This window comes from Dendrobates tinctorius, unplaced genomic scaffold, assembly GCF_039654945.1.
Source record: "Dendrobates tinctorius isolate UK_male_01 unplaced genomic scaffold, ASM3965494v1 ptg000029l, whole genome shotgun sequence".
Taxonomy (NCBI): domain Eukaryota; kingdom Metazoa; phylum Chordata; class Amphibia; order Anura; family Dendrobatidae; genus Dendrobates; species Dendrobates tinctorius.
This window is the reverse complement of record NW_027361697.1, coordinates 18,155,295-18,178,406: the sequence shown is the minus strand read 5'-3', so window position 1 is coordinate 18,178,406 and position 23,112 is coordinate 18,155,295. Positions and strand designations below refer to the sequence as shown.

The window sequence follows — 23,112 nt, the reverse complement described above, 5'->3', positions numbered from 1 at the left end:
ATTTGATTCAGATGTTCTTCTTATGAAGTCACTGAGTCTTTTTAACCAGACTTAATAACATAGACACCCAGAGAATGGTGAAATAGAGTCCAAAGTTTCAGGGTTTGGACTTCATTTGCCTAACTGAAATCAAACGCTCATATGTGGTAAAGCAGAATCTTATTTTCAGTGATCAATACAGACTTCCCTAACAGGATCATGAACATGAATACAACCCATCCCAAGGTCCTGTCACCTCCGCTCATAACTTGTATTTGCTTTAATGAAAAAAGAAAGCCAAAAATAAGCATTGGCTTTATAGAATGTCTCCCATTGGTTAAATAGGTTTGCCGATCTTTAGAAAAGCCCCAATTTGGTTAAAATAATAAAAAAAAGCTTGTAATGATGAACTTCAATGCCCCTGCCAATCCTTTACTGACAGTTCAGAGTTTCTTTGTGGACCTTTATTACTGGACTGTATGAATCATTTATTGCACTCAATGTGTCACCATGGAAGTTAATCACTGACCGGCAACTGTGACGCCATGCTGTGGGCAGTAATTTGTTGACATGGTCATGTGTCATGTAATAAAAATTACTTCTACAAATGAGTCAACCAAGACTGACATCGTACTAAATTACTGTTGGTGTACAAGCAGCAGGGCTTTGCTATGATCGGTACAACGTAATTGTGATTGCATCATGCTGATGGTCTCCATAGCGACCCCAGGCTGAATAATGGCATTGGGGTCACCCAGGTACAGTGGCCTGTAAGTTCTTGCCAAAAGCAGGACCGGACATACCTCCTGCCTGTGTCCAGTTGACAAACTCTAATACCCTGCAATGAAAAAGCATTGCAGAGTATTAAATAATAATAATAAATTTTATTTTTATAGCGCCGACATATTCCGCAGCACTTTACATTTCGGAGGGGATTTGTACAGACAATAGACATTACAGCATAACAATAATCACATACAGTAGATTATAACAAATACCAAGAGGAAAGAGGGACCTGCTCGCAAGCTTACAGTCTATGAGGAAAGAGGTAGACACGAAAGGTGGGTGGTAACAGTTGCCCTGATTGTATGGACCAGCCATAATGTTAAGTGTGTGACAGTACAGACACAGAGGGCTAATGGATGCATAAAGCATGTGGGAACATGATGCGGGAAATCTGGTTATGGTAAAACTTTTGGCTGTGCCACACAGGGATAGATTAGGTTAATGTGTTGAGGCGGTAAGCCAGTCTGAATAAATGTGTTTTCAGGGCATGCTTAAAATTGTGGGGATTGGGGACTAATCGTATTGACCTGGGAAGTGCATTCCAAAGAAATGGCGAGGCACGTGTAAAGTCTTGGAGACGGGAGTGGGAGGTTCTGACTATTGAGGATACTAACCTCAGGTCATCAGCAGAACGGAGGGCGCTGGTAGGGTGGTATACTGAAACAAGGGAGGAGATGTAGGGTGGTGCTGAGCCATGGAGGGCTTTGTGGGTGAGGGTAATAAGTTTATACTGAATTCTGGAGTGGATGGGTAGCCAATGTAATGACTGGCACAAGGTAGAGGCATCGGTGTAACGATTAAACTATTAAACTAGCGATCAGACAACAGAAAGCGGGACTAAGTAAAAAAGCAAAAACCAAGTCAAATAAAGTTTGTAAAACTGTGAAATAATAAAAGGGGAAAATTAAAAAACTGGATAAATATTTTGCAAGTACAAATGCTGTCTTTCTGTAAAAAAAGTAAAGGAAAAAACTAGACATATTTGGCATCACCGCGTTTGGAAGGTACCAATCTATTAAATGGTCATATTATTTAACCCGTTTGGTGAACACCATAAAAAAAATGCCAAAAACATAGCTTTTTTTGTCATACTGACAATACAAAACATAGAATAAAAATTGAATAAAAAGTGATAAAAAAGACACATAAAAATGGTATGTATCATAAAAACATCATCTTATCCCACAAAAAAAGCAAGCCCTTATACAGCTCTGTTGACAAAAAAGGTAAAGCAATCAGAGTATGACAGGGGAAAAGCAAATGATTATTTGGGTCATTCCATATCAAGTGATCCAAATATGAATACTTTTTTTACCTGACGTATTTAGATTTTGTAAAATTTTTTATGAAGTAGAACTTTAGTTAATTACAAATTAAAAGTTTTGAATTTTTTCCTTAATCAGTTAATTTTTTACAGACTTCTAAAATTTTGAAAAACCGTGAATTTTGGCCTGATATGGCTTTGCATTTTTTATCATACCTTGGGCTAGAATTAAGATAAAGAGGTGAGAGAGGCATCATTTATGATAGAATGGTACCAGCTTTCATTTGATATGTCACAAGATTATGTTTCTCTATATTTTGTTTTGGAGAAATCAAATTCAAAATTTTGATGCCCAATTGTGAAAAAAAGTAGGTTTTAAAACTGTGAAAAAAATGCATGCATGTAACTTGTGTTCTTGTTTATATTTGTACAGGGATTCAACATATATGCAACAATAAAGAAACACAAAAAACAAATGCCGTGACAGAATAAATACATCTTAATCATTACACAACTTGCTCAGCATTTTCAACTTGAATGCATTGAACAAACCAAAAGAAAAAAGGTGATCATATCCTCAAGTGGGATTTTCTAAATACAGTCTCATCCTACACTCCACTTTACCCACACTCCTCGCCCTGGCAACAGACATGGTGGAGGAGTGGGTTTCCTCCTTTCTAAAAACTGCTCCTTCAACCCTATCCAACCCCCACCCTCCTTAATCCTCCCTTCTTTCGTGGTTCACTCTGTCCGTATCTACTCTCCCTCTAATCTCCAAATGGCTGTCATATACCGACCACCGGGCTCAGCCACTACCTTCATTGAGCAATTTTCCACCTGTCTCCTAAACTTTCTCTCTGCTGACATCCCCACCATCATCAAGGGGGACTTCAACATTCCCATTGACACCCACCAGCCAGCAGCCTTCAAACTCCTGTCACTTAACTCATCCTTTGGACTTACTCAGTGGTCCTCCACAGCCACCCACACAGATGGACATACATTAGACCTCATCTTCACCCGCCTCTGTTCCCTATCTAATCTCACAACCTCTCTCTTCACCCTATCTGACCACCATCTACTCACCTTCTCATCCTTGTCCTTCTCACCTGCCCCCATGTCCAGCCACTAACACATCCTCGCAGAAACCTCACACACCTAGACATTCACAGACTCTCAGACTCTCTTCTACCTCTGTCCTCCATATCTTCACTACACAACACGGACAGTGCCACCGCTTTCTACAACGCCACCCTCACATTATCCATAGACTCAGTCGTCCCTCTCATGCATGGCAAAGTGCGACAAACCAATAGGCAACCCTGGCACAACAACCTCACCAAAAAACTTCGACAAGCATCCAGAGTCGCAGAGCGGTGTTGGAAGAAAACACGTCTGCCAGACGACTTCACTGCTTTCAAACAAGCTACTCTTGCCTTTAAATCAGCCCTCACCTCTGCTAAACAGACTTATTTCACAAACCTTGTATCTTCACTATCCCACAACCCAAAACAACTGTTCAGCACATTCAACTCTCTCCTCCGTTCACCACTGCCACCTCCAACTCCCCTCATCTCTGCTGAGGACTTTGCCACAAACTTCAAAAACAAGATTGACCAAGCAAGGCAAACCTTTACAGTTCCACCACCCCAACCGCTCCACATACCAGACCTCTGCCCTTCCCTAATAACCTCCCTCTCCAACATCACTGAAGGAGAGCTTGCTCATCTCCTTTCCAAATCACGCCTCACCACCTGTGCACTTGACCCCATCCCTTCCCACCTGTTCCCCAACCTCACTAACATGATCATTCCAGCCCTAACCCATCTCTTCAACCTATCCCTAACTTCTGGTACCTTTGCCTCTGCCTTCAAACATGCCACCATAACACCCATCCTCAAAAAATCAAACCTTGACCCAACTGCTCTGCCCAGCTATAGCCCCATATCACTGCTCCCGTTTGCTTCCAAACTCCTCGCATCTAACTCCCTCCTTGATATCCTGCAATCTGGCTTCCGCCCCCCCACCACTCCACTGAAACTGCCCTGACCAAAATTACTAATGACTTACTCACAGCCAAAGCTAACAGACAGTTCTCCATCCTCCTCTTTCTTGACCTGTCCTCTGCCTTTGACACAGTTGACCACTGCCTACTGCTTCAGATTCTTTCTTCCTTTGGCATAAAAGACCTCGCCCTGTCCTGGATTTCCTCATACCTTTCCGACCGCACATTCAGCGTTTCCCACTCCCACACTACCTCCTCATCCCGCCCCCTCTCTGTTGGAGTACCCCAAGGCTCCTACTTTTTTCCATCTATACTCTTGGCCTAGGACAACTCATAAAGTCCCATGGCTTCCAGTACCACCTGTATGCAGATGACACTCAGGTCTACCTCTCTGGCCCAGATGTCACCTTTCTGCTATCCAGAATCCCGGAGTGTCTATCAGCCATATCCTCCTTTTTCACCTCTCGCTTCCTAAAACTCAACGTAGACAAAACAGAACTCATTATCTTTCCTCCATCTCACGTATCTTCCCTACCCGATCTATCTATTATGGTAAATGGCATCATGCTCTATCCCGCACCTGAAATCTGCTGCCTTGGAGTAACTCTCGACTCTGCCCTGTCCTTCAAACCACAAGTCCAATCTCTTGCCACCTCCTGTCGCCTCCAACTCAAAAATATGTCGAGAATCCGTCCCTTCCTCAGTCCTCAATCTACTTAAACTCTTGTACATGCCCTCATCATCTCCCGCCTTGACTACTGCAACACCCTCCTCTGTGGCCTCCCTGCTAACTCTCTTGCACCACTCCAGTCTGTCCTCAATTCTGCTGCCCAACTAATCTACCTCTCTCCTCGCTACTCCTCTGTCTCTCCCTTCTGCAAATCCCTCCATTGGCTCCCAATTCCCCAATAAATCCAGTTCAAACTACTAACACTGACCTACAAAGCCATCCACAACCTTTCCCCTCCCTATATCTCTGAACTGATCTCCCAATATCTTCCCTCACGTACTCTTCGATCCTCCTACTCTCCTACACACTTATTCGTTCCTCACACAACCGCCTCCAAGATTTCTTCCGAATATCCCCTATCCTCTGGAATGCCATGCCTCAACACGTCCGATTATCCACCACCCTCGGTTCCTTCAAATGGAACCTGAAAACCCAACTTTTCAGGAAAGCTTACAGACTGCAATAACCATTCTGCCGCCTCACCACCGCCTGAGCTGCCGCCTCATCACCACCAGAGCTGCTGCACCCCCCGACCTTCTGTCTTTTCCCCGCTATCCCGTAGAATGTAAGTCCGCAAGGACAGGGTCCTCATCCCTCTGTACCAGTCTGTCATTGTAAATTTGTTGCGGAAACTTGTTTACTGTTAACGATATCTATAACTTTGTATGTAACCCCAATTCTCATGTACAGCACCATGGAATTAATGGTGCTATATAAATAAATAATAATAATAATAATAATAATAATAATAATCCTAAAAAACAAGATTAAAAGAACCAATATTTTTACCACCTATTTATACATGTAACAACTTTTTTATTACATCACTAAACATGTCATTTATGAAGTGTTTAAGAAGAATAGTTCATTTGTTAAATCCTCGTTCTATAAAATATGAACTAATCAAACAATTAATAGTACGTTTTTAAACTGGCCTTTTATCATCAATTTGTCCCTTCTAGTGGGTGAAATGTAATCTTGTCCATAAGCGCTTACTAGCAATGGCCATTTCCTTTTGTGTCAAAGAGTATGTACGACCTGTCATGGTGTTCGGCTCCACCTGAGTTAATATCTGATTTTTGTTAACTTTTAAAATGTCTGGTTTTCTTGGATGCACAAAGGATGGCGCTGGACCAGAAGGATGCAAGAAAGTCACTTCTACTTCTTCATTTTCACAATCTTTGGAGAGTACAGTAGCCAGCCACCAGCACCAATCATATTCACAGGTCACATAACCAGTTATGTTATCCATTGTCAATCTTGTGCCACCTTCTACCACTTCATGGACTTCATGGTCCTGGTTTGTACAATACATGAACTGGATGTTAAGAATATTTTTCTCACTCCATTTAAAAAGTTGCATGGGTGTTAAGATTTGGTCTGAATATGGCCTCTGAAGGCTAGCTTGAGCTGCAAGGCATTTCATGGTGCCTCCTAAACCATCACATAAACTTTTGCCATGAGCAGTGGCAAAAAGTGCAATTCAGCTTCCACTCCAAAATCTTTCTTGTGATGGCATACATTTATAAAGTTTTTCCTGTTTTTATACTGTGCAGAAGAGCCAACCGAGAAGTAGTAGACCTTGCTCAAACTTGGTAGGATGTCCATTTTTATCACTGAAATCAATTTTTTTTTAAACAAATGAACAGCTATTGTATCATGAAGTAAGCACTCAGATATCATAACTACAGTTTTGTACTTTATTTCTCCATTCTCATTGTAATAGATCACAAAAGGGTGCACAGTTCCTTGCTCATTGTTCCAGTGAAATGACTGTGCTTCATCCTGAACAACAAAGGAATAGTTCTCTGAAAAGTCTAAGTTTATTACTGCCTCATGTTGTTTGATGCTTTCTTTGAGGTGATTGTAGTAATCAGACTGTTGGTGAGTTATAAATGAGTGTTTCTTAAGAACTATCAGCTGTTCACAAAAACATTCTATAAAATGTCCTGAACGTGTACAAACAGTGTAAAAAGTTCATCTGTCAACAGATATCCGCTGTTTATAAGCTATATTATCTACCATAGCCTCTTCAAAATAATTTAATAGAGAGAGCCAATACTGAAGGACATTTTTTGCAAATATTGAGGTATCAACTCCAACTCTTTTCTGGACACAATATTTGAGAACAGACATACTTTGTAAGGACTCGCCAATCTGAATATCTTTCATCTTACCCCCTTCAATCATGAGCTGGTGTGTTGTACATACGCATACTGAATGTGTACCACTACTACCAGCCAGGACACAAAAAAGTTCATAGGTTTCTTTCAAATTGGTAAGAACCAGCCTATCCTAGACATGAGTTTTCTTACCGTTCACTCTTATAGACACACAATCTTTCTTGCCAGGCATAATTCGGCTCACTTCATCACTATTGTAAAAATCTTTCACTTTACCCACTATAGCTTCATCTAATGTTTTGCTTGGTTTAGGATCAGGACAAGACATGAAATCGTTTTGTTCAACTAGAGATTTGGCTTTTCTAGACATTCTATTGCCAACGTTAAATTCATTTTCTATTCTTTTGCATGTCCAACTCTTTGGTAGTGTAGTCAGTATCATGAACTGTTCACTTCTGCTATGGGTGGATTTAAATTTATCTTTAAGCTGCAGAATGATCTCTGAATCAGAGTCATTTTTTCCTTCACCTTCTACTGTTTCACCTACCAGCTCAAGGGTCATTTTTTGTGTGAAGTTTTCTAATTTTTTATTGGCATTAACCTGGATAATGGATTTTTTTTTTGCAATGGGTGATTCTTCGATGTTATAAAGTGATTTATTCAAATACTCTATTGTTAAATCAGGGTTTATAAAATCCTCTGTGTTGGATGTTACAGGTTCTTCAAAATTTTTTGCCTGCATAGTATTTTTCTCTTTTGCAAGTTGCTTTCTACAGCTGTCACAAATTTTCATGCCTGCATTGATGGATTTATATGGAACATTCAATCTTGTACTGGCCTAAGATTTTTCAGATTTTTTCTTGTTGTGTGTCCAGTTTTTTCAAAAGGATTGCAACAGCATATATTATAAAATGCTGTTCCTTGAGAAGTAGCAGCCACTGCTGTGCAAGAAAAATACAGTTAATATTAAGGAAGATGGGTACTAAAAATAAAGATTTACAGTACACTTGAGATATAACTGTTACTATAAAGTGAGTATTAGGGCTTGGGCACACAGCTTTTTCTGTCTGTGGATAAAGACTACAGTTTTGGCAGCATTTTTCTACCAAGTTTTCACTATACCTGCATTAGTTTTTTAATCGCTAGTGAAAACGATGGCAGATTTTTTATATATAAAGTGATAAATGCTCCGTGTATTGCAGCAATCAAAAAGTAGTGCAAGCAGTGATTTACTCAAAAAACATTGCATGTGTTTAACCCCATTGAAATCAATGGGGGGGTGTTTTTCTGAACGATGATCACTCAGAATAGCGCTGTGTGTGTATTAGCCCTTAATAAGAAAAGCAATAAGCTATTAATATAAATTTACTCAAACTTTAAACACACTCACCAATATTGGAGCACACCGACTCCCTTGATGCCTGATTAGAGACCATTGTTTGTTCAAGAGTGAACATGTCCAGGCATGTCAGGAGATGAAAGCTCGGAAGCTCTGTCTTACTTCCTGACTCTGCGGTGGGCAGATACTTAACATGATTGACAGAGCTGCTGGCCTGTCATCTGCTCTGCATTCACTGTCTACCCCTGTTCATACTCAGGTTGAGCCCTAACAGAGCTTTCTCCTCTGTCCTCTCCTGCTTCTAAGCTGTAAAATATAAAATAATACAGTAAAATCTAAAAATCATGGATCATTTGGTAAATATAGACCCCACACTTTTAGACCACAGGCTGAACAGATGAATCCAAGATTTTCAAATTGACACTGTAATAGATATATTTTTAAATATGATCTCATCGCGATCCCAACCTGAATTTTGATACAGATGTGGCTAGGAGCATAGCAGGCACATGTGCATTTTTTTAATTTTTAAATTCAACGTTTTTTAGAAAAATGTGTTTTAAAATTTTGCTTCCTCATGGGTAAAATATTAACAAAGATACTCTTGTGACATATCTGGTGAAAGCCTGCAGTTCTGAGTAGGATGGTGTTTATTTTGTTTCTCTATCTTTCTATATTTCTCTTCAAGCCTGAGTTATGAGGAGAAATGTAAAGGCAGGCAACACCAAAATTTGCAGTTTTTTGAACTTTGAAAATCAATTTAAAAAGATCTAGAATTTTTTTTCTTCACATTTTGCATTCTCTGACACACTATTACCAAATAGCAAAATCTCAAAAGAATTAAAAATAGAGGTAAAAATCATTGGTTCACTTGACCCAATGGAATGACCCATTTGTAACAAAGAGTTTTTAGCGTGCAATAGAAGCAAAACATAAAAACTATATAGATATGATATCACTGCGATCACAATGACCCATAAAATCAAGTTTTCCAATCACTTTTACTGCATGGTGAATGGCGTGTAAACAAACAAACAAAAACATTGGTGAATGTCACTGCCACCTAAAAATAAAAAAAAAAATCTAAATAAGTTATGTAGTGTGAAATGGTATGAATAAAAACTTCAAATCATCCCACAGAAAGCAAGCCCCAACAGCAGAAAGATAAAAAACTTATAGCTCTCAGAATATTGTGATGCAATAACAAATATTTTTTTGTAAATCAGTGTATTAGATTTCAAAAATAGCAAATTATAAATATACTAAATACCCCTGGTATCAATGTAATTGTACTAACCTGAATAATAAAGTCATGTAAGAGCATTTACCTCACGATAAACAGCGTTAAATGGCATAAAAATGTAAAGACAATTGCTGAATTGCATTTTATTTGTTCATTCTCTCTTTCAAAAATTGGAATAAAATGGAAATAAAAAATGTTTTGCACCCCCATATTGCACCTATCCCTGTTGTGATCCATTTTTGGATTCATGGCAGCTCTGGTTCCACTATGTTTTAAATGTAGCCTTTCTGCTTTCAGGACAGCAGGGGTTAATGTCAGTTTCCCTTTCTGCAAATGCAGAGTTGCTAGGTCAGCCTATGTGGGTGGTGAGCATCCTTTAAATAGTCACCTGATGCATCAGCTGACTGTCAGTGATGGAGCATTCTATATTGACCAAGCCTGGAGTAAGGAGCTCTCTGGTTTCAGGGGTGCCTCTGCTGGTTTCATGAGTTTGTGATCCTGATGCCTTTCTTCTGCTGTGCAGTGCTTTGCAGCAGAGGAAGTTGTAAAGCTAAGTTTTGTGTTTTTATGTCATCTGTTTCATGTTTGTCACTGTCCCCTGTGCTGTTCCATCTGCAGTGGTGATGCTAGCACCCTTGCCGGCCACTGCACTGGCCAGGGCAGTGATAGGTGACAGCAAGGGACGAGGTTCCTGATGGCGGTGGGGGAAGGACCCACTTAGGGCGCAAGGGGAGTGCAAGGTCAGGGTCAGGTTTGAGTAGGAAGTGACCTGCCCAAATTTCCTTATCAGTAGGGCCTTCCTTTCTCCATTTCAATCCTGTTGTGTGTGTGTTGTACTGTCCTATGATCGACCCCCTGGTGGGATCATGACATTATCACCGACCAGTACTTTTTTATGGTGAACCGATGGCTCAAGCACAGACTTTTGCTGAGCTGATCCAGACCCTCACTGATGAGGTTAAGGAACTGCGGTGTCAGGTGATGCAGCAGCTTCAGCAGGTGTCGGGGTTCTGAGTCTCGGCTCATGTGCAGGCTCAACTGGAACCCAAGATATCTCTCCCTGAGAGGTTCTCTGGAGGGAGAGATAAATTTTTGGTCTTTAAGGAAGCCTGTAAGATATATTTCATGCTCCGCCCTTGATCTTCAGGGAGTGAGGAACAGCATGTGGGGATTATAGTTTCCCTTCTCAAGGATGATCCCAAATACTGGGCCTTCTCCCTGCTGACCGATTCATCATCTTTGCGGTCAGTGGATGAATTTTTTGCAGCATTGGTGCTGGTGTATGGGGATCCTGATGGCATCTCCCTGGCTGAGTTTGGACTCCGTAAGATCAAGCAAGGGGCCAGCCGCCTGAGGAGTCCTGATCAGAGTTTAGGAGATGGGCCACTGCTCTTAGGAGTCACTTGTGCCAGGGTCTGTCAGCTAGGCTACAGGATACTCTGGTGCAGTACGCTACTCCTGGGTTGTTGGATGCTGCCATGGCCCTTACTATCTGGGTGGATAGATGCCTTAGGGAGAGGCATACACCAAATCTGCCCCCCCTGTTGTTCTTTCTAGGGAGGAGGACACACCGGTGCAAATGGACGAACCGATGCAGGTGGGAGGAGCCTCTTCTCAAATGGGGTTGCCTGCTGTTTGCTGTGGGATGGGTTTTGTTTCTACTGTGGACACATGGGTCATTACATTAATGTCTGCCCATCTTGTGCCAAAGTTGGTACTCCATCACAAATGCCGTGTCGCCTTTTTTCGTGTGGAGGGAGGCGACCAGGGTGTGTATATTTCCTCCATCTTTTCATCCAATCCCCCCAAAAACAAGCCACTGCTTAGATCTGTTGTCTTTTATCAGAAAAATAGTAAATGTCCATTGTCCTTGTTATTTAGAAGCGTTGGACAAGCGACATGCATCCCCCAAAAAACAATCAAGTAAAATCCAAGCTTGGAAAGCCAAATGGCTACTTCTCCTGAGGTCCCCAGTGTATGGCACTGCTGCAAGGTTCTTCTGGTCTAATCATTCATGATCTATCCACTGGATAATTCTTCAATATAAGTTTTGTGGGGTTCTAATCAGCTTTCACCTATCAGCTGAAAACTGCTCTGGTAGGGTTGTCTCTTTTGAGACCTGTAGTATGCCCAAACAGAAGTGCATGACAACATATTGGGTACTGCAGTTCTTAGGAGAAATAGTGTAACAATTTAAGGGGTACTTTTTATAGTCATGGTAAAGATTAAACTTTTTTTATTCTAAATCTATCTATTATTGTAACAACTATAATTTTTCATTTTCTCACATCCCAATGGTAAAGAAATTGGAAATATACTTATGAGATAAAAATATTTATTGCATGCCCAGATAAACTTCTTGAAGTGTGTAGACTCTAAAATGGGGTCAGTTGTGGGGGGTTTCTCCTGTTCTAGTATCTCAATGGCATTGCAAGTGTCGCCCACAAATTACTACTGCCAAATTTGTGTTCAGCGATTCTTCTCTTCTGAGCCCTGTCATGTACACAAATAATAGTTTCCGATCACATATTGGGTATTGCTACATTCTGAAGAAATTGCTTTTTTATGCTGAGGTCCACTTCTTATAATTCCTTCTGAAAATGGAAGTGTTTTGGCTAAAACAACATTTTTTTGCAAAAAAATGTAACTTTTCATCTCCATGTTCCTATGTTGCAAAATTCTATGAAGCACCTGTGTGTTTAATATGCTCACTATATTACAAGATAAATTCCTTGAAGGTTATTATTTCCAAAATGGGGTCATTGTGGGGTATTACTGCAATTTGGCAGTACAAGGGTTCTACAAATGTGGCACGATGTCCACAAACTATACGAGCAAAGTCTGCTTTCAAAATCTTTCTACATAAGGGACATTAACGTACTCAGGAGAAATTAGAAAACAAATTGGGTTGTTCATTTTGTCTTGCTACCCTTATGAAAATTTGGGGCTAAAGCCACATTTTCAGGAGAAAAACAATTTTTTTTAAATTTTAACGGTCCAATGCTTTAAAATTCCGTGAAGCACTTGTGGGTTCAAGATGATCACCGCACCACTAGGAAAATTAATTGATGTGTGAAGTTTCCAAAATGGGATTACTTGTGGGGGGGTTTCCACTGTTTAGGCGTATCAGATGCGTTGCAAATATGACATGGTGTCTGCTATTGATTCCAGTCAATTTTGTGCTCCAAAATTCAAATGGTGCTCCCTCTCTTCCGAGACCTGTTGTGTGTCCAAACATTAGTTTTCCCATATGGGGTATCAGCATACTCAGTAGAAATTACACAACAAATTTTGGGGTCCATTTTCTCTTGTTATCCTTGTGAAAATGGAAAATTTAGGGTAAAACCAACATTTTTGTGGGAAAAATTTAATTTTTTATTTTTACCTTCCACATTCAATTAATTTCTGTGAAGGAACTAAAGGGTTAATACATTTCTTGAATGCAGTCTTGAGCACTTTGAGAGGTGCAGTTTTTAAAATGGTATCATTTTGGAGTATTTTCTGTCACATAGGGCCCTCAAAGTCTCTTCAAATGTGTTGTGGTCCCTAAAAAAATTGGTTTTGTAAATGAAAAATTGCTGTTACAGATTTATCCTTTTCTAAATTCCTAACAAAAAAAGTTTAAAAAATTATGCTGATGTAAAGTAGACATGTGGTTATTTTTATTAGTTAACAATTTTGTGTGATACTGGTTTAAGGATAAAAATTCAAAGTTTGAAAATTTAAAAAAAAGTTTAATTTTTTTGTCAAATTTTTGATATTTTCATAAATAAACGCAAATTATATTGATCTAAAATTTGCTACTATCATGAAGTACAATGTGTCACGAAAAGCAATCTAAGAGTTACTGGGGTATGCATAAGCGTTCCACGGTTTTTATGACATAAAGTAACGCTGGTCGGAATTATAAAATGTGGCCTGATCAGTAAGGTGAAAACAGGCTTTGGGATGATGGGGTTAAATGTGCAGAGATGTTGCAGGACAGACATTGAATGATAATCATACCTATAAACCTGACTGCTCTTCTTAGGAAGGAGTTGAAGTTGCATCCGCCAGCATTGATGTTTGCTTCTGCTCCAATCCCATTTTTCCTCTTTGAAAGACAACAATACAGAACACCTTCACCCACCATTATCTATAAAAAAGAAAACATAATAAATCAATAAATCCACAGACCATAAATGTTTAGCATACATAAAATAGAACAATGAGTAAATGTGAAACTTTATTTACAACTGCCAAGTGCGCTATCAAGTTGTTTGTCTTTAGGATAAATGCAAAACTGACATTCTTTTGTCCAGTTTTGTGAATCATCTCAGTGCTGAATCAAGGAAATGTTCTTAGGATCCTTGCAAAGATGTGCAAGCTATTTGCTTCTGTTCCTATTAACCATGAATAAATGCTATTATTAGATGAAAGCACGAAATCCAAATGGCTAGGATGGGCAATCAATATCAGGTCAGTGGGGGTATTGCATGTCATTGTATTAAAAATATGTACCAGATTTCAATTGATGCTGCAAGATCCTGTATACCAGCCAAAATTCCGCCAAAAACTTTTGGGTCAAGGTTGGCTGCTAAGAATATAGGCACTGAGTTGTAAACAATGGGAGATTTTCTTGCAATATATCAAGAAATCATCTTTCACAAGAACATAGCTCAGAATGTGGAAGGACTTAGCTAAACTAGAGCTGGTGTAAAGGTGGACAACCAAGGTTATGAAGGAAATTGGTGAACTGCATTACCAAAAATTTTGAAAAAAAAAGTGTTGGAAAAAGTTTGGAAAGAAATGCTTAGGAGCAATCTAATTACATTAAAAGAAAATATGGTTTCACCATAGTCCCATGAAGTGATGTTTTAGTGCATGAGCAGTGAGATTATGGAACTCTCTGCCACAACATGTGATGAATGGTTGGTTGAAGATGATCAAATGGAGATTAGACGTTGTCATTGAAAAATAGATAACACTTGTGAAATTGTAAGAGATTTCAGGAGATGAGACGTTGATCCAGATATTTATTCTGCATAATTGGAGTCAGTAAATAATTCCCTCCTTAATGTTGGTCAATAGGCAATTGAGTCATAGCTTACTTTTTGCCTTCCTTTGGTTCAAGACTGTAAGGTTATGGGTTTGACTTAAGGAACCTTTGTCTTTTCTTAACTATTAATAAGCATCATGAATATTAGCTCAACATGGTATAGAGTGTAGAACACCAGATTGCCTAAATCAGTGAATCCTATGCATATTGCTAATAACCACTCTATAGCTCATGCAGACGACCATATTTTCGGTCCTAGTGTGACTCGACAAAACATTGGATCGCCTTCAGACCAATGTTATTCTATGGTGCAGTGCATGTCTTGATATTTTATCTTGAACAGAGATGGTCCGAAGAAAAATTTGAAGCATGTCCAAATTCAATCTGATATTTGATGTCACCGAGGTCGCCTTTATGGCACGTCCACATATGCATTGCAAGCGGGGTTTCTCTTTGATGCCTTATGTCCCCAAGATGTTCCCCCACTCTTCTTCTGAACTCTCTCCTAGTTTTACCTATATAATTTTTATTGGCACGAACACGTGGCCATATAGATGACCCCTGTTGTCTTGCAGTTAGAGAAGTCACGATGATAGAGTCCGGTTAGCTGATTGGAGCAACAGTGGATGGGTGTCGAGGCAATTGGCGCGCAGAGACGCCATGCAACGTGAGTGGGCAGAGCTGTTGCTCTGCGCGGCGGCTTTAAAGAGGGGAGTTGCACTGAGTATCGGTAAGCTATTTGCACCTTTATGGGACACAAGATATCGCAGCATCGGGCCTCCTGATGAGCCTAATAAGGCGAAACGCGTTGAGGCGTTAACTGGTTGTTGGCAGGTGGCAGAAAATGCAGATGAGTATCGCTGTGGCAGTTCTGCATTTTTTCTGTATTTATACAGCAATGGGATATAGCCTTTATCCGTTCTGTGTGTTATGACTTATTAGAGTCAGTGCCTTTTCTATATATTAAGAGACCTTCTACATGAGATTGAGGCACTATTCACAAACTGTTTTTTCTATTATGATGTCTCTTGCTCTAATCTGACCACCGATTGCCATATGTGTTCTATTTAATTTTAACCTCTTTGCTTTGGGACACAGGGTCCTCTTTAGAGCAGCTTGGTCTCTGTCTAGAGATAGGGGTTCCCATATCTTGCATCGGGTAGAAGGGACCACTAGTGGCGGTAGGGCTTATCAGGGCCCCTAGGGACAGCCATCGTTGAGCGGGGGCGCCACAACGTTCCCCCCTAGGGTGCCAACCTCCGCGGACAGGCAGGATACAGCTTAGTCTTTACGAGGGATTCCAAGGTGTCACCTTAGTATGGGCTTGTTTGTTTGAACACTTTAATTTTTGTTTTTCATCTTTAGTCACGCTTTTTCTGGTGTATACCACATTTGTGGTTTTTTAAACAATAAAGTACCATTTTTAAGGGATATATATGTATGATTTGGTTTTTCATTTAAGACAAATTAAATGAAGATAATAATACCAAAGAATTTGTGTTTGCAATCATTTTCAGGAAGAAACAGAGTATTATCTGACAGAATTGCAGGGGTGTCAATACTTTTGGCCACAACTGTATATAAGTGAGTAAAATAAATAAATACATTTCTCACTACAGATTACCATAAAAAAACATGAATAATAAATTTGACTTGGTCTATGAAAAATTTTGGGACAAATTTCATAATATTGTGAAGTGGATTTGATTTAAAAAATTTTGGAAGATGAGACCCTGTACCGCTACTGCTGCGCACACACGGATGGTACAGTGATACAGCGAATGGTCATTGAAGAGTTAATTTTGCCTTCAGTCATGCTGAGCCATCAGATGGAATAGTCAGGAGTCCGAGGTCAAAAGTCAGGAAGGTACATCATAAAGGGAAGGAGGAGACAAAGGCATAGTCAGGTAATGTTCCAAGGTCAGAATACCAAGAGAATAGCTGATCAAAGCAGAAGGGGTTTAACAGATGGATGGTCAGAATGAGGTCCAAGGTCTGGCAACAAAAGATCTTCAAACAGAACCCAAGGCACAAAGAGACAAACCACATAGAAGCTGAATGTACGTCTGGCAGAGGTCTGGGAGTAACAGCCCAGTTAAGTAGCCTGGCAATCACCTGGGATAATGAACACCTGGAGACAGCCAGCGCCTCCTAGTCTCAGATTGGATGGCCGAGATGTCAATCAACACACTGACAGCTCAGCATGCCCCTGCACCAGACTGAATGACTGAGCTGTCAAAGTACTGACAGCTTCAGCACGCCCCTGTACCATATTAGATGGCTGAGCTGTCAGTAGCTGCATCCCAGACACACTGAGGGATGGAACCATGACACCTGCTTTGATGAATTTTCAATGTAAAAAACATGACTCTGTCAATGAATGCAAGGAAAGAAGCTATCATCTTGTGGACTGTGAATGACATGTATGTGACAAGCATGAACACTCATTTCCAGCAGATCATAAAGATATGGCACAACAAGATGGCAAAAAGCAACAACTTGACGGCCATGTCCATGTCTCTTATTTGATGCTCTCAGGTTTGGAAGTAGTTTTTAGGCAAGGCACAGGCACGGCTGCAAATTAGAAATATTTGTTTTTACGAACAGTGCTATCACAGGCATGGGTGCCTAAGAGTAGAAAAATGTGTTTGCATGCACAGTACTATCAGACACAGGGGCATAAGAATAGAAAAATTTGTTTTTACTCACAATACTATCAATGACATGGGTGCATAATAGTAGAATTATTTGTTTTGCCACACATGACATGACTTCCACAGACACGGTTGCAGGTTAGAAAAACTTTTGGGTACGCGCAAGTACTATCACAGACACGGGTGCAGAGTACACATAGAGAGTGTATTTGGAAAGCTGTGCACACTCAAAACTTAATATTGTCCCTCACTACAGCTGCATTCAGAAACCATTGGAGCACCAGGCAGAGGATGGCTTGACTTTGAGAGGGGTTGACCTTTAACTCCTGCAGTTTTGTATGTTTAGCGGTGTAGATTCTAAGCAAGAGTGATGTTGCTTTAAGATGAAGGTGTATAATATAGTATGCTGCTGCCTGGTGTGTTACTATGAGGAGGGTGGGGATTATATAGGGTAGGTAACTCAATTTCTGCCTGTGAAGAGAGGGGGGCTGGTCTCTCTTTGGGGGAGGGTGGGGGTTGGGCCCTCTCTGGGAGGATGGTTGGGGCTTAAATAGAGTAATTTTAGCTCTATCCCTTTTTCTCCCATCAGACGAACTCCAGGAGACATCAACAGCTCTCCCGCCCTGTTATAATCACTGTCCTAAAATGTTTTAATTGTTGTATGTATAAAGATGAATGCTTTATTGTATTTTGTGAATTCGCCATTGTATATATCTTTTACCAGGTCAATTTATTATTATTATAAAGAGTTATCAGTAGAATCAACCTTCTAAACCCAAGGGAAGGGCAATCCATCAGCCATGGTTCCCTAGAGGTTCTCTCCACAGGGTTTTTTTCCTCTCCTCAGCCCTGTAGGATGACTGTTTGTGAGTCGTAGATTTTGCCAAGTTAAGTCCCCTGAATGCTTTTGCAGTGACTTTGAGTTTATAAGTTAAAAAAATGATTAAAAAAAAAAGGTGTCAAATGCAACTTGGACTTTATATCCCGTCACAGCTCTGCAGTTTAGGAGCCAGGTGGAAGTTGCAGACAACTTAAGGTGGACTCATTGTAACTAATAGAGGATGTAAAACCTCATGGTGGTGAACAGGCTTGGCTTGGGTAGCCAGCCTCAAGGACATTGTAATGGTAATGTCAATCAGGGGCGAGCACAGCAGATAAGCACAGGATAATAGAGTCATTGGTGCCCTGAAAGTTTACTGGCTCTGCTTGAATTGCAAGCCAGTGCATGCCGCCCCTTTATGGCTGTCTGTCCTGGTTCTGTATGTCAGACAGCTGGGATATCACAGGACTTGTGAATCCCAATGTACTAGCACTTCATCTGACTCCTATTGTAATGGTTTCAATCCTGTGATTTAAAATTAAAGCTGTGGCCATTTTTACAACCAAAATAATGTGTTTTTGTGTAATTATTCTAGTGCCTAGGTTTCCTGTAGTTATCGTGGTTTTAAGATGAAGTGGTGTCCGTCCCATATCCAAAAGTCAAGTCGTTATGCTAAGCAGAGCAGAAATAAAAAACAATAATCTTGAATGCGTAAAAACAGGTCCAAGTTGAGGAGGTGACATGGCAGTGTAGGTGTAAGAGGCAAGGGAGGAGTAATCCAACACTGTTTGTGTGGGGTTCTTTTTGTTTTTGTTTTTTTTTTTTTAGTGCTTAAACAATTTTTTTGGGGAGGAGAATTTTGTTTATGGAACTGTTTGTATTTGTTTTCTTTAGGGAACTCACTTAAAAGAACATATAATGAACCCCCCAAAAACTAACAAGCTACAACCAAGGGTCGGGGGTCCAACTCAAGGAGGCGGACATGGCAGTGCAGGTGGGTGGAAGAGGCAGAGGAGAAGGTAGCCAACACTTTTTTTAGTTTTTTATTTGGGGAGGAGGTAACCAAATGATACAAATTGCAAATAGATTTGAATACTGGCTGTGTGGCTGGTATAGTTGTCTAGTCAATCAAAGGTATGGACAATTCCTGTGGGAGCCACACTTGGTTCATTTTAAGGAATGTTAGGTTCCCCACGTTGGATGTGGACAGGGGGATGTGCTAAACACATTTCGACAATACATTTGTGGCAGGTCAGGCCAGCACCTCAAACGCATATAGGGCAAGCTCAGGCAATGTGTCCAATTTGGAGACCGAAAAGTTAAATGGGGCAGACCCATCAGTTAGTACGTGGAGACGTGTGAACAGGTATTCTTCCATCATGTTGTTATAACGCTGCCTCCTGCTAATACAGGCTGTATCAGATGATGGTTGCGGATGTTGTGGCCTGCTCTTAAAGTTTTGCCACATTTCAGCCATGCTACTCCTGCCTTCCAAGGTGGTGGCAGTGCCCCAGCTGCATTGGCAATTTCCTCCTCCACCTGCCTTGTTCTTCCACTGAGCCCCAGCTGCCAGGTGGGAAAGCCATCAGTTGTTTCTCTAACAGTGAGTACTTTTATTAACGCATTTTACGATCCTGCTCCAATGACAGAAGTAATGATGGTACGTTGTCCTTGTAGCAGGGATCCAGCAGGGTGGCTACTGAGTAATCTGCACTGTTAACAATACGGGCGACTCTGCGGTAGGAACGGCAGCATGTACAGGCTCATGTGTGCCAGGCAGTCCAGAGGGAACGTAAAGCTCTCCTTAGTGGGAGATGTATCATCTGGGTCCTCTGTATCCCCCAGCCACACTCCAGTGATGCCCGTGAGCTGCTCTGAGTGTCACTCTGCTGTGAACACAGTTGTTCCTCCTCCTCATCATCCTCCAATACTGTTTGCTGGCTGTACAGCTGGCTACCTGGCCATTGTTGGGACAATAACCCACCCACCGAGTCATGTGTGGACGACAGGCCTGATACCGTTGTGAGTTGACTCTGCTACTCCTGATCCTCTTCCTTCTGTGCCACCACCTCATCCATCATCACCTGAATTATTTTTTCCAGCTGGCGTATAAGTGGTATATTATCGCTAATGATGGTGTCATCAGTGCTGGCCATATTAGTTGAGCATACAGTACGAAGCAGCACAAAACGGCACACATGTCCCATATGGAGGCCCACTCATTGGTGGTGAAGTGGTATTGTTCCGCAGAGCAACTCAGGCATTCGTGCTGCTGGTGAAACTCCACTATTGCCTGTTGCTGCTGCTCGCAGTCTCTCCAGCATATGCAAGGTGGAGTTCCACCTTGCTTGTCCATTGCATATGAGGCGGTGAGTTGGAAGGTAGAAGTGATGTTGCAACACAGACAGGTGAGCAGCAGCAGGGTGAGAATGCCGAAAGCACGTACACACTGCCCGCACTTTCAGCAGCAGCAGCTTTAACATATGTGGGTACTTTTTCAAGAAGCTTAGCACCACCAAGTTCAGCACATGCGCCGGCCAAGGGATGTGTGTTAACATGGCTAGGCCCATTGCTGATACAAGATTTCACCTGTTATCGTAAATGGCCAGGCCAGGCTTGAGGTTCATCAGCACCAACCACTCATCTGTCTGCTGTTTGATCCTCGTCCACAGCTCCTACGCATTGTGGGATTTGTCCCCCAAGCAGAGGAGTTTCAAAACAGCCTGCTGTTGTTTCCCCTGGCTAGTTGGTGGTGCAAATATTACTTTGACCAGATGAGTAGGCAGTAGAGGAAGCAGAGTAGGAAGAGGAGGCAGCCTAGACAAAGAAACGTCCAGCAATCCTCGTTGGTAGTAGGACATGGGCTAGAATGCCATCTGCCTCAGTAACAGACAACACTACATTTACCCATTTACTCATCCATGTATCGGTGGTTTTGTGAACCTTGCCACTGATTGAGTTGCGCAGTACATACTTGCACCTTATTTTGTTTGCATCTTGTGTGCAGGGCAGGGATGCATGCCTGGAAAAATAGTGGCGGCTGGGAAGAATGCACTGCAGGACAGCAACTGCCAAAAGTTTTTTAAAACTATTCATCTATACCAGCCAGAATGGCAGCCATTCAAAGGCCAGTAATTTGGAAATGCTCTTTGTCTTGAGGGTTAGAGGGATGGAAAGCTAAACACTTACATGGGACGGTGTGGAGATGCTCTTTGACATTGGTGGTAGTGGTGGTGCGGGCACATCCTCACTTAGAGGGGAGGCAGGTGGCCCTGTTGATCGTGAGCGGGAGGAAGAGGCCCAGATTGCAGAAGAGGGATCAGGAGGACGCTCAGATCTGTCATGCTTTTTAAGGTGTTACTCCACTGCACCTCATGCTTTGAATTCAGATGCCTCGTCATTCAGGTGATGGTCAGGTTCAAAAGATTTATGCCTCACTTAAGGGTCTGATAGCACAGCGTGCAAACCACCCGTCGCTTGTCGTCAGCACATTACCTCAAGAAATTCCACACTAGGGAGCTTTTTTGAGATGGCTTTGGTGTGCTGATTTCAATCATATTTTGGCCTACAAATGGCAAAGACACACCTGCAGAGTAGAATTATTTTTAGACACACTATTAGCAAAAAAACGGCTGCAGAAGAGTAGAATTTTTTTTGGACCAAAAATGGCAAACACAGGGTTGCAGAGTAGAATTATTTTTTAGACACACTACTAGTAAAAAAAATGGTTGCAGAGTAGAATTATTTTGTGGATCAAAAATGGAAAAGACACCACTGCAAAGTAGAATTATTTTTTTGGCACATTAGTCGTATAGACATAGTGGTAGAGTAAAATAATCTTTTTGGCCCACAAATGGCAAAGACACAGCTGCAGAGTAGAATTATTTTTTAGAGACATTGCTTGCAAAAAAATGACTGCAGAAGAGTAGAATTATTTTTTTGGACCAAAAATGTCAAAGACACGGCTGCAGAGTAGAATTATTTTTTCTGATCAAAAATCGCAAAGACACAGCTGCAGAGTAGAATTATTTTTTTGGCTCACTACTCGTTCAGACACAGTGGTAGAAAAAAAATACTTTTTTAGGACCACAAACTGCAAAGAGATGGCTGTAGAGTAGATAAAAAAAACACTGCTTGTATTGACACAGGGGTAGAGTCAAATTATTTTTTTGGTGCACAAATGGCAAAGACAACCGCAGAATAGAATTAATTTTTAGATACCTCTGGTACAGACACGGCTGCAAAATACAGGATTTTTGGAACAGTACTCCCACAGGTAGGTATGCAGAGTACACACAGAGGCTTAAAGACACAGTATTTCCACAGGTGGAAAAGTTCTCCTGGTTAACTGAAGTGAACTCACCTCTCACCGCAGGGAGGTCACCGCAGTTCAGTCCAGCTGGGAATGCAGCCTCAATGACTGGAAGTAACCTCAATGACATCGCTAGTCACTGATGCTGCGCTTGCAGCTAGAGATGAGCGAATTTGTTCGGATTTTGTCCCCGAGTCTGATTTTGACATATTCGAGCCATGTTCGAACAATATTCATGCCAAACGTATGTCTTATGATCGGTTCTGAACATATTCAGTAATTTCTACTCCCATTGACTCTAATGACGTTTGGCTGTGTTTGACGAATACTGTAAAAACAATATTTGATTCCGATCAAATTCGGAACCAAATCCAAACAAATTCGCACATCTCTACTTGCAGCAGCTCATTTATCAGTGGTTTTCAGCCTTGACGGTCGCATCTTGGTACCGTCAAGGTTGAAAACTATTTACCCCCAGACATGGATTACAGCATGTGACAGAATGTTGGACAGGTGAGGGATATGGTTGTTTTTTATTTTTGTTTTGTTGCAGGAGACCAGGGATTCATGGAGTGGGTGTTAGGCGAGTATAACTGTGTTATTTTTAAATAAAAAAAGGAAAAGTGTGTTTTGTTTTTATTTCAAGTAAAATACTTTATTATTGCTGTGTCTTTATTTACAATACAACTATAGGATTAGTAATGGATAGGTGTCTAAGGCCTGTTTCACACATCAGTTTTTCAACTTCAGTCAAAATTTGAAAATGGCGGATCCGCTTTTCTTGTGGCGGATCCACCTTTTTTTCCATTGAAATACATT

The 23,112-nt window shown here is 41.0% G+C and overlaps 1 protein-coding gene across 1 annotated transcript in view; it reads right to left on the bottom strand.

Annotated features, from left to right (window-relative positions):
• PLPPR4 (phospholipid phosphatase related 4) overlaps positions 1 to 23,112 on the bottom strand; it is a 112,116-nt gene that overhangs the window by 21,639 nt on the left and 67,365 nt on the right. Inside the window, exon 3 of the mRNA XM_073571408.1 lies at positions 13,475 to 13,604. Coding sequence (XP_073427509.1) covers positions 13,475 to 13,604 — 130 coding nt within the window. The remainder of the gene's footprint in view (positions 1 to 13,474; positions 13,605 to 23,112) is intronic.